We start from the raw sequence: 12,299 nt of genomic DNA, 5'->3' as shown, positions 1-12,299 counted from the left end.
AAGCCAGCATTGATATATTGTTCTCTTCCAAGAAGCCATCTATCCATATTAGCATTGATATTCTACGAATTTTATCATATTTTAGCGAATTTGGCAAATAAACACACTACGAGTTATCTCGTAGTCGGCGTCCTAGCAAAGAACGCAATCTACGAGTTATCTTGTACGAGGCATATCCAGAAAGTAAGTGTACTGAGGCTCTCACGACCGAATGAATTTTATTTTCGATATGTTGGCTACACTTACGTGTAGCCTGACTCTTCCCCTCCGCAACGAGACCTGTTCAAGGTCAGTACGTTGAGAAGTGTCAACGCGACAACACGTTTCGTGAAAAATGTCAATCCAATCTCCCGCCAAATGCGAAATACGCGGCGTCATCCGTTATCTCGTTTGGAAGGAAAAACCTCCGTTTGAGGTTTATAATGAGGTTAAAACTGCATATGGTGATAAAGCTATGAATTGTACGAGTGTGTACAAGTGGTATCGCGAGTTTAAAAACGGATCTCACCTCTTCACCCTCCACCAAAAAGTTCAAAACCACAATTTCAGCCAAGAAAATCGTGGCATCCGTGTTTTGGGACTGTCAAGGCATAACTTTGATTGAATATCTGCCTCAAGTGGAGACCATCAACTCTGCAAGATACTGTGAGACCCTAAAAAAATTGCGGAAGGCGATTCATAACAAGAGGAGAGGCATGCTGACAAAGGGAGTCAGCCTGCTGCACGACAATGCCAGACCACACACGGCCAACGCCACGAAGGAACTGCTTGCTTCGTTTAAATGGGATATCCTGAACCACCCCGCGCATTCCCTTAACCTAGCACCTTCAGATTATTATCTCTTTACCTCCCTGAAGCTGTACATGGGTGGAAAAAGGTTTTCAACCGACGAGGAGGTAAAGGAGGAGGTGGAGAAGTGGACGAAGGGGTTGGCGGGAAACTTCTTCGAGGAAGGCATCAAAAATTGATACCCCGCTTCACCACCTGCATTGAGAGGAATGGCGACTATGTCTAAAAATAGCTTACATATGTACTACGGAAATCATGTAATTTTTTTGTTTCAATAAAAAGATTTGTAACCTACAAAAATTCAGTACACTTACTTTCTGGATACGCCTCGTAGTTGGCAGTCAAAGTGTTAATATATTATTATACGTATATATTGCTATTATGTAAAGATTAAAAAACCAACTTTATTATAATGGCGCTCTCAATGCTGAAATCATCAGCAGGCAAGCCATCAATATTCCACTGTTGTATGGTGACTGGGTTCCCCAAAATGGTGACCATCTTGAAATTAGGTGAACAGTAAAGACCAAATTTGGTACACTGTTCTGACCAGCCAGTGATGCGAGTCTGTCGGAAGTAAGCTGTGAACGGGCCCAAGTAAGCTATCACACCGGCAGCTAGCAATACGTCTCCTGGGAAACAAATGTTTTCGACAAGTTTTAACATGGCTTCTGAGCTAAATCTTTTATATATTAGTTTTATTTTAGTATTAACCGCTTGTCCGCCAGAATATCCTTTTGGTTACGAAAAATTTGTACCCGTTAACGCCAACTTATCCTTAACTTCTTGATGGCCGACACTATTTTCGTCACGCGCCAATTATTCTATTTTTGTAATATCTTACTTATTTTTGCAATGATGTTTTTGTAAATTGTACTTTACAAAAACATCATTGTATTATTATCTTACCAGATAATCTGTTTAAAAATATTATATAATCTACCATATTTAGTTTCTCCAGAAAAGCTAGTTATATTCAGAGAAATGATTTTTTAATCTTTGAGGATACGTTGGCGTTAGAGGTAAAGGATATATAATTTTAATACAGGCTAGTCTTAGTAAAGTTAAAAATTGAAACGTAAATAATGGTATGTACCATGTGAAGAAATAATGAATACATACATTGTGTTTGTGGTAGTTTTACCCTCGGCACACTATGGAGATATTAGTTTGTGGAAGCTTGCCGTTCCAAAGGTTAATGTACACAATTGTTAACATAAAAAATTACAAACAATAAATACCAACATTCCAATAGTGTTGAATAAAAACATATAAATATTAAAAAATAAATAGATGAAGAAAAAATCAAAAAAGGGGGAAGATTCTATGTATTTATTTATAATTATGAAAAGAAATTGGATGTCAAGAAGATTTTATGTAAATACACAAGTAGGTAGGTTTATAGGATAGGGTAAAAGAGTAATAATTATTGACAGCATATCCAAAAATACCTGTTAGAAGGCCGTAGCTTTCCCTCAAATTCTTAGCCGCCAATGTCCAGCGAGTCTTCTCTCCCCCCAAACCACTTAGCAGCATCTCCGCCCTCATCAGCTTGTTGGCGCACAGTTCCACTTCATCATCCAATGCCTTCAACTGTCGGTTCTGCTCAGCTAACGCCTCTTCTAAGACTGCCAGTTTGTCTCGAACCTTAATGAGTTGTCAATACATTTCTCCAAATAAAGCCAAAGTAAAAGATGTTGAAAAAAAAAGTGCTTAAAGAAAAAGTTTTTACCGCCTGTAACTGGGCCTGTTTGACGGCCAGAGCTGCCATGGCCGTGTTGTAGACACCCTGTGCCTCTGCTAGAGCTGCCTTCTTTGGTCCAACCACTTTAGCCACCTTGTCGTATTTAGAGATAGCTATAACCCACTTGCACATTCCTTGAATAAAAATCATTCAGGTATGAGGTATGGCACAATATTGTTTATTTTATATATTAGAAAACTGAAGTTTTAACTTTTAACAAAAGCGATTTCTTATTCCCTAATGATATTAAAAATGTAAATACCTTCAGCAGCGAGGGAAGCTTGTTTCATCTTCTCCGGGACAAAGAGTTCATCTTTCATGATGCCGGTCTCCAACTTCTTCATGACAGCTGGAGGAATATTGTCTTTGTCATACAGAAGCAAATTTTCCAGGAATTTGATATCATTGAGGAGTTTCTTTGAAGGTCCCCAGTAATCTTCTACAGTTCCCACACCAGAAGGATTAGGAACTTTGTCTGCTTTTACTTCCTAGAAATGTTAATATGTATTTACATTTTTCCACAGAATATAGATTATTTTTTTACTTCGTTTTTCAGATTAAGTGGTGCACAAAGCTAATGAATAATGTTACAAGGTAAAACAAAAGAAACACAAGAAATATTATAAAAGATTTACAAGAAAGCTACAAATAACATGTTAAGTTTACAAAAGAGATGTACATTGTCAGATCTATTATTTCAACATTATCTGCCAAACAATAATATACATAGTCCCAAATTGTTAACCATCATTAGTTTAAACGTTCCAACGAGGTGCACCAGGCACGCTATGCTTCCGCATATAGAGGCCAACAACACTAATGCAGCAAATAGCTCACCAATTACGTGAGCAATCACAACAAATACTAACTCAAACTTAATTTTTCACTAACAGTCAATTACAATTCGTGAGCATATAAATTCTTGATTTCAAAATTTCTCTTTATCTCTACACACTTTCTTCTTTTTTATTATTTTTATTAATAAATCATATTGACAGTCTGTTGATATATTCATTAGTTAGATTAAAAACCATTGTCATCCCAGGTGAAATTACTGATATTGTATGGTAGGTCCGTAATAGGCACTTTAACCATGTATAATTTAATATACCTTATCATTTGTATCATAATGTACTGCGTATGTCTTAATAAACAAATAAACAAAATAACCTTCAGAATGCAAACAGCTTCCATAACCAACTTAATAGCCTTGGGGGGATTTTTCATAGTCTTGATGAAGGTGATGTCAGCGGGGGTGAGAGTATTGAGAGCAGCTAGCGCAGCATTCATGATGGGCATAGCTTCTTCCAGATCTGCATCACACTCCACTTTTATCGCTTGGGCAGCTTTAGCCTGTGAAAATATTCTTGGATTGAACAAAATCCAACATGTCTGATAATATGAGCAACATTTGACTATATAAAAACGATTCTGACCTGTCCGTCTGCTATTTCCTGATCAGCAAGAACCGTTTCTTCTACCAGGGCTACTTCTGCTGCATCAGCAGATACCTTGGCCGCAGTTTCCGCAACCGCCGCAGCACCTGCTGCCAGCTTGGGCTGGAGTCTCTCCAAGTCCAGCTGAAGAGCACCAACTGACGCCGCTGCTACTTCTAATTGGCTAAGCCCAACAATATAACGCTTTTCGTTTCGCAGCACTTCACTGTAATAATAATACATATAAGATAAGCACAACGCTAAGAAACTTCTGTCAATTTAAAAAAAAAAATCTAACTTAACTACTTAGTACCAGTTTTTTTACTTCATTTTCATAGTTAAACCAATTTTCAAGGTTTGAATTTTTCAAAGTTCGCCAAAATTATTGCAATCTGGCAAGGCAAGCGTGACATCAAATTTGCGTAGTTTTTCTTGCTTAACTATAAAGACTCCTACAGGAGTCGGTATGAAATTAACAACTCCCAAAGCAAATAATTAACAAGAATTCAAGAAAACATTAATAGTTTTGTAATAGTTTTGAAACAGTTTTGAAATAATAACTTTCTTACATTAGGTGACTGATTCAATAGAACTTACGTTCGTTTGGCTGTGAGAAGATTTTTGAACAGAGAAATCAACTGCAGGTAAGCAGTAGGCGTAACATAGTTTTTGCGTTTCAACCTGATGAAGAATTGCTCTGAAAGCTCCTGAGTGTTCACATGAAAGATTTGACACATCTCGATTGCTGTGTTTCTTTCAAGATCAGTCAACTCCAGGTCCTTCAAGAAATGTGTAGCCACAGCTAAGAGGGCATCTGGTGGCCATTCCTGGAACACAATTTATTTCATTGAAGAAGACGATAATACTAATAAATCTAAACGAAACATGAAACAGAACAAGACACAGAAAAATAAAAAGGTAACAGTCTCAATTTATTTTTTTAATTTATTATTTTTTTTTTTTTATAGTGAATACCTCACAAGAGTCCCAACTGCTCCCGTCTGGAGCCAGTGAGACTATGGCATCCCCAATTGGGGGATGTTGTGAGGCTGAAGGTAAGTGGGGAAGGGAAAGAGGAAGGTGGGGAAGTACCTGGCTATTCAGATCTAGTCACTAAACACGGCTAAAGCCATTTGGAGCAACGTTTCAATTCTGAATGGTGGTCTTACATCAGGGCGATACTGGTAGTATCTTCCACTCTGGAACGTGCCGCAAATATACTATATATTATTTTAATTAATTAATTGTGAAATAACACAAATTAATCAAATAAAATTTATTTGCGCACGCCGGGTTCGAACCCGCGACCTTCGGAATGGCAGTCCAATGCGTTACCACTGGACTATGCCGGCCGTCAAAATTATTAATTTATTTTATACAAAATAATTATTAATTGTTATTTAATTCGATTCGTGAACAAAAATTTTATTTTACATATTTGCATCTAAAACTGAAAACGTAATGTGTACATTTTAATTGGTGCAACGTTTGGATGAAAACTTTAATGAGAAATATAGAAACCTGGAACCAATCAATAGTGCAGCAGTTGACCAGGGCCGGGAACTTCCTGATTCTAGTCCTGAGGGAAGTGCCGGCGGGGCTCATGGCCAGCACCACGTGCAGCTGCTCCCTCACTATATCCACAAAGAATGCGTACAAGGCCACCGGGGAGCCGTCTGTTTGAACAGATTTGTCCCGCTGCTTATCAACCTAGAACCACAACACAGTTGAAGTATTTGTAACAAATTCCCGTTTACTGCATATAAGTATGCTTATCACTTGTAGCCTGCATTGGGTGTAAAAATATAGGTACATACCACTCTCATTTTTTCGCAAAGTTCTGCCTTTTCTTCAGCAGAGAAAAGGTTTGGTACCTCTCCGGAGTTCAAGATGTTATTGATGTCTTCTAAGAATCCTTCCTCCTTAATCTAAGATAAATCAAACCAAATCATAATGATTTAATGGTATGGAGTTAACATTAAATTAAAATATAGCGTTGTGTCGTAGTTGACCAATCCTAAAACCATAGTACCTGTGATTCTATAAACAAAAATATCACATGCTGTTCAGGTAAACTGGCTTTCTTCAAAAGCGTCTTCAGGTCTTCCCGCCACTCGAAGCGCCCATACTGCCGACTCATTTCCACTTGGAACTGTTCATAGTCATTTATATGGGCGGCAAGCCTTGTCAGCGACTGTCTTCCTGAGCCCCCGAGTCCAATAAGCAGGGCGTGGGATCGGGGCTGGGCAACAATACGACAGATCCTTGAAACGTGCTCCACTGCAAACCTGAAAACAATTTAGTTCACAATGTGTATTAACGAAATCTGTAAAACCGCAATAACTTAAGCCAGACTGAAATATTTTTCAACGGAAGGTACATAAATTAAAAAGCGTATTTTAATCATTTAATTAAATTAACTCCATTTATTAACACATAGATTATAACGAAAGTCGCATTTAACCTTAAAACAAATAAACACCGCTATCGATCTATTGTAAAATTTCAATTTTTTGGTTTAATGTTAAGGCGTCATGTTTACGCTTGCGAGAACACTCCATTTTCTAAACTTATTTAAACAAAAAACGCATGCGGCGTACTACTGAATGTGACGAACAAATACTGGCGAATTATAAAGATTGATTTTGTGTTTTCAACTGGTAAAAATAACAGCGGATGACAGTAGTTGTCAATTAATCGAGCAGCGGATCACTGAGATAATGCTGCATTATTTTTGTTTAACTACATGTTTCAGAGCCAAAGGTTCCTTCATCAGGATGCAAAGCATACTGAAAATTAAGACATATAAAAATAAACAATTAAGTAAATACAAAAATATAACAAAAAGTGGCGAGAGAAATATATAATTTATTAGTTTAGGTTTACTGACCTGAAAAGTACTAGGTTCATGGGTTTCTTGGTCATGTTGTTAAATTCAAAGAGGAATGAATCAACGGTCTTGGTGAGGTGCTCCATGTCCGTACATTCCATGTAGAACCGAGTGTCGGCCTTGGGGTTGGCAAAGTCACAGTACATCAACTTGCGCAATTCCGATTCAGTTATAACCTACAAAAATATAATTTTTTACAAACAGTAAAAATTATTACTTATTTCTGATCTTCGCTCAAAATATGTAGGTTATTTTTTTATAATTGATTCAAAAAATTTCAACCTTATCTGAGGGTTTTTCAAACAGTCTACCCAACATGCTGTCAAAGTTATCATTCAGGCGGGTTGCAGTAGCCGCCCTCAGAGCTCCCACAAACCATCCCCTGTCAGCGGAGTCCACCAGGCGGTCAGAAAACACCCGGAGACACTCGTGGACCCACAGCCTCTTCATTGACTGAAGGTCCGGGAACACTTCCGGAGTAGACAGCAAGACACCCTGAAAATATACTTTATTATTTTTATGCAAGTAAAAACAATTTATTTTTTGTTTTACATAAACTTTGAATCAAGTACCTACCAAACTAGAGTTGGTTAGTTACCTACTTATCATCGAATAATTATTAACTTTATAGCAACACTGTTCTAATTTTGAAATACATAATTGTGATGTAAACTAGGAATATAATACAAAAAATTCTCCAATTTGGGACTGCCAGGTGACATTGGCGGAAGATTTAAACAGAGAATTATAAATGAAGATGAGTAAGAAATGTCGAGTTGACTGCAATATGGATCACTTTATGGGTTTTAAAAAAAAGCCAAGAATATAATGTAAGTTTTATTGTAAGGTAAAACTCCATTTGATTTTTTTAATGGTTTAAACTTACTGAGTAGGTACATATTTATTTTACTATTTTTTTAATCTTTTGCACGCGGCCGTATCAACTGTTGTTACGGCAAAAAGTCTATACTCACACGCGGCCGTATCAACAGTTGATACGGAAACTTTGACGGCCGATATTCCAGCGCTCTTTCGTCATAAATGTATTTCTTGCTCGCTTGGACATTCGTAGAACTATCACGATGCTGACATCTACAAGTATTTCTCAAAAATAAAATTGTATTTCATAAAAAAAGATCCATAATCAAGTGCGCCTCTTCGCGCCTTTGAGTGCTTTAGTTCACAATTTTGTCAACGGATGGCGTTAGTACTGGTATGTTATCTGCGCTTGCGCGCGCCGAGTTGATTTGTGGAATCTGCGCCGATAACATTCTGTGTTCTGCTGTAATATTGAATTATTACGAAAAATTCAAATTAATTTGTTCACTTCAGAAATCATTTTTTTTTTTTGATTTCTTGTGTTTCGTCTAGCAAATTCAATTTTACTGTATCCACGAGTGACCATATTGTGCCGATTGCGCGTATTTTTTAACATTTTACTGTGTTACAAAACTGAGTTATTGACTTTACTATATACTTTATTAATTTAAATATATTTTGTTATATACATGTATTAGTTATATATTACTAAAGTGCGTGTTATTTTCGTGTTTTATATACTATTTCAAAATTTATTAGGAAACGTTCACAAGTTTTTAGTTTTTTTAATTCATTTGATTTTTCGGATAAAAAATGGCCCATAGTTTGGAAGATGATGAAATTGAAAATATATTGAACGTTTTGGATTCTGATTATGAAATGTCCGAAGATGAATTTGAACCTTCGGAACTTTCAGATACAGAAACTCAAGCGAATGAGTCTGTAAGTGAAGAAGTGCTACACTCCTGGGTGTCTGGACCTCATATTCCAATAGTACACGAATTTGATGATTTTCAATCCGGCGTTTCTGTACAATTTAACGAAAATTCAACAGAAAGTGATTTTTTTGAACATTTTTTAAATCGCTCGATTATGAATGAAATTGTTCGAGAAACAAACGACTACCATACTTTTCTTCTCATTTCAAAGGAATTTGGTGCGAAGTCACGAATTCATAAGTGGAAGGACACAAGTATTGAAGAAATGTATCTATTTTTTGCAATAACCATGCTTATGACAAGAAACGAACACTTGACTATTGAAGAGTATTGGAGTACAAATATATTTCTAAGTTCCCCTATTTTTTGCCAGATCATGAGTAGAGACCGATATCAATTGTTGTTGCAAAATTTACATTTCTGTGACTCAAATTCGCTTCCTATAGATCGTCTTTATAAAATAAGGTTAATTTTAAATCACACCCGAACACTATTTAAGGAGTCTGTGATACCTTATGAAGACCTATGTATAGATGAAAGTATCATTGTTTTCAAGGGTAGGCTAATTTTTAAGCAATATATTCCATCAAAACGACATCGCTTTGGAATCAAAATGTTTGTTTTGTGTGATGTGAAAACTGGATACATTCTAGATTTCATAATTTACTGCGGAGAAGGCACGGAAATTACAGATGAACAAAACTTGGGAATAACCGGCGCTGTTGTTACTACACTCCTAACTGATTATTTTGGCAAAGGGCACAATTTATGGTGTGACAATTGGTACTCAAGTCCAAATTTATTCAATTTTTTGCATTTGAAAAAAACAAATGCCTGTGGGACGGTAAAAAAGAACCGGAAGGAAATGCCAAAATTTATTAAACTGAAAAAAGGCGAATTTGAGTCAAAAAGCCGCGGTCCCCTTTTAGCATTAAAATGGTGTGATAAAAGGGATGTACACATGCTAACTACCTTGCACGATAACTCATTTAAGGAAACCAGTAAAATAAATCATCAAACTAAACAACCCATTCGCAAGCCCGCCTGTGTCATTGATTACAATAAATCTATGGGAGCTGTTGACAAAAGCTGAGCAGTTGTGCTGAGCAGTTTATCCTGTATGAGGAAGACCATAAAATGGTATAAAAAAGTATTTTTTCACATACTTGACCTATATTTATTGAATTCATTTATTTTGTACACCCAAGTGACAGGTATAAAAAAATCTCTAGCAGATTTTCAATTGGCGGTTATTATGCAACTAGTTGAGAAATATAAACCAGAGATTTCTCAAATACCAGAGCCTAATACATCAGCCCACCTCAACCCGTTTCGGGTTTTGCCTAAATATGCCGCTAAGCATATGGCCGAATTGATTCCATCAACTGGCAAAATAAAAAAACCGCGTAGACGATGTCGTGTATGCCGATTGAAAAATAAAAAAATGCAGTTAACGAGATACGTATGTAAAGAATGTGGTGTGTCTTTATGTATCGAACCCTGTTTTAAAGTTTACCATAGTTCCAAAAAAATGTGACAGACAGAGATTCCTCTAAAGTGCTTAAAAAACAATATTTATTAAGTGATATAAAATTTATGTGTTATTTTTAAGTGTTGAGTTTAGAAAAGAGTTTGAGAAAAAGTTTTCAGAACTAAAAATGATAAGTGATCATGGTGTCCCACTTATGTCTATCAACGCAGTGGCCTAAGTACACACACGGCGAGTGAATGGCGGGACCACATTCAAAAGATACGGTACGTCTTTGTATGAAATTTTATGTTTTTGTTTTTATAAACATCTAAGAGTGTTGACACACGAGGATTTGTTTTCATATTGTGGAGAATAATCTGTTCTGTCTATATAGTCCAATAAATAATGCCAGAATGCTATAATTTGACATTTAATTGCGTGCATAGGTATTTGAAAATGTGTACCGCGTACGGGTATAGATAAAACGGAGCAAATTAACGCGTTCAAAAGGTTAAATAAATAAGTAGTTGAATGATTTACCTGAATAACTCTGGAAAAATCTCGTAGATTAAACGTATAATGTGACTTAGCAGGTGTCGGCAGTAAATTGAGACGACAATTTTTGTAAATTTCAAGCGTTGCAGACACAACTTCATCAATACACGGATCAAAGTCTTTTGAAAAACCCCTGAAAAATGTAATAAAACACATAATCAATCAATCTGACCAATCACACATGACATCTGTGATTGGTCAGATTGATTTTTTATTTTTTTTAACTTATTATTTTTTTACTAGCACTGAAAAATCACTTAAATTCAAATCAAATTCGAGTTCACTTAGCCAGATCTAATCAGGACACACAGACAACCGAAATAGTATTTTTGATGACAGGTAGGTAATCTATCGCTTGTCTGAATTCTTCACACAATCAGTTCCAATTTTTAAAATGACACATAGCCTTTGGAAGGCTGAGCTCCTGCGACCTAATACTTCTGTAGTGTCCCGAAGGTAAAAATCCCACAAACAAAATGTATTAATCTTATATTACCGAATACATTTTCATATACACTGAATTCTTTTAGCGGTTGAGAAATTGATTTCAAAGCATATCTGAATTAATTGAACCAGAGTTACACGGACAAACACACAACTGAAATTATTATTTCTGATTACACAAACGAACCTTGAATCCAAATGCCAGAGCATGATTTTACTGAAAATAACCGTCATTGTTTGATCATCAAATTCATCAATACACAGAAATCCAAAATGCCGGCTGAAGCGGGCTGTCACAGGTTTTGTTCCGGGTGTTGGTCGACTCATGCCACACATGAACTGCAATAAAAAAATTTAAATGTTTTTTTTTCATATTTGCAAAACGTGAATAAAAATGCAACGATAATAAGTGCGTTTATTAGAATCCTTACCTGAATATTAATAAGTTTCATGGGTACATTTTCCTTGCGGTCATACCACATTTTCTGATCCAGTGCCTGTCGGAGGACTTCGATGGGAGGCTGTGCTCCGTAAGTCTCAGTTTGTGGCATAGAAACATCATCAACAAATATCACAAACTCAGTGCCGACAGGCGGTCCAAATACTCCTGCAAAACAAGTGCTCGACTTTTCACACAGGAGAAACAAAAGTAAACAACTAAACTACGAGAAAATCACCACTAATTTTGAATATAGAATACTATTCATGGATTTAAAATAAGCAAAAAAAAAAAAAAATTAGGGTACCTGCTTACTTCAAGATATTACTATAGGTAGTTTGTTCTAAACCAAGTAGGTAAGTAATTAAGTAAATAATGATAATTTGAAAAAATCGATTGATGAGATTTTTTTTATTCTGTTATACGTTATTATGTCACCACAATAAGAATATATCACCACAAGGCACTAACAAATTATCATTCTATATTGACTGATCAATTCTCTTTGTTAAATAATGTGGTTTGTTTTGCTACACTGAAATCTAAAATTTTCACGTTAAACTACAAAAATAGAATAATGACATATTTATTTAATTTTTCATAGACAAACCTTTTCTTCTTTTGTCCAATTTCCCCATTATAATATCTTGAGTCTGATTTGCAGAAGTTTGTGCAGAAAATGCCATTATGAGGGATTTGTATACCTTGGTATCTACTTTTCGCATAAGAAAATCCTGAAAGAGGACATGAAATATTAAAAATAATTTTAAGAAT

General features: G+C 35.9%; 1 protein-coding gene across 1 annotated transcript in view; it reads right to left on the bottom strand.

Moving 5' to 3' along the window:
• The window catches only part of LOC149424678 (dynein axonemal heavy chain 7-like), a 38,031-nt gene that overhangs the window by 13,434 nt on the left and 12,298 nt on the right, over positions 1–12,299 (bottom strand). Inside the window, exons 34-49 of the mRNA XM_089631462.1 lie at positions 12,136–12,259; positions 11,518–11,693; positions 11,274–11,425; positions 10,628–10,775; positions 7,142–7,354; positions 6,860–7,035; positions 6,002–6,257; positions 5,787–5,897; positions 5,491–5,679; positions 4,567–4,796; positions 3,970–4,195; positions 3,704–3,886; positions 2,796–3,021; positions 2,522–2,667; positions 2,241–2,436; positions 1,193–1,421 (exon numbers count right to left, since the gene is read on the bottom strand). Coding sequence (XP_089487588.1) covers positions 1,193–1,421; positions 2,241–2,436; positions 2,522–2,667; positions 2,796–3,021; positions 3,704–3,886; positions 3,970–4,195; positions 4,567–4,796; positions 5,491–5,679; positions 5,787–5,897; positions 6,002–6,257; positions 6,860–7,035; positions 7,142–7,354; positions 10,628–10,775; positions 11,274–11,425; positions 11,518–11,693; positions 12,136–12,259 — 2,981 coding nt within the window. The remainder of the gene's footprint in view (positions 1–1,192; positions 1,422–2,240; positions 2,437–2,521; positions 2,668–2,795; positions 3,022–3,703; positions 3,887–3,969; positions 4,196–4,566; positions 4,797–5,490; positions 5,680–5,786; positions 5,898–6,001; positions 6,258–6,859; positions 7,036–7,141; positions 7,355–10,627; positions 10,776–11,273; positions 11,426–11,517; positions 11,694–12,135; positions 12,260–12,299) is intronic.

The sequence above is a fragment of the Hesperophylax consimilis genome, chromosome 4, assembly GCF_061612785.1.
Source record: "Hesperophylax consimilis isolate HC1 chromosome 4, BYU_Hcon_1.0, whole genome shotgun sequence".
Taxonomy (NCBI): Eukaryota; Metazoa; Arthropoda; class Insecta; order Trichoptera; family Limnephilidae; genus Hesperophylax; species Hesperophylax consimilis.
This window is presented reverse-complemented; position numbering and strand designations above follow the sequence as displayed.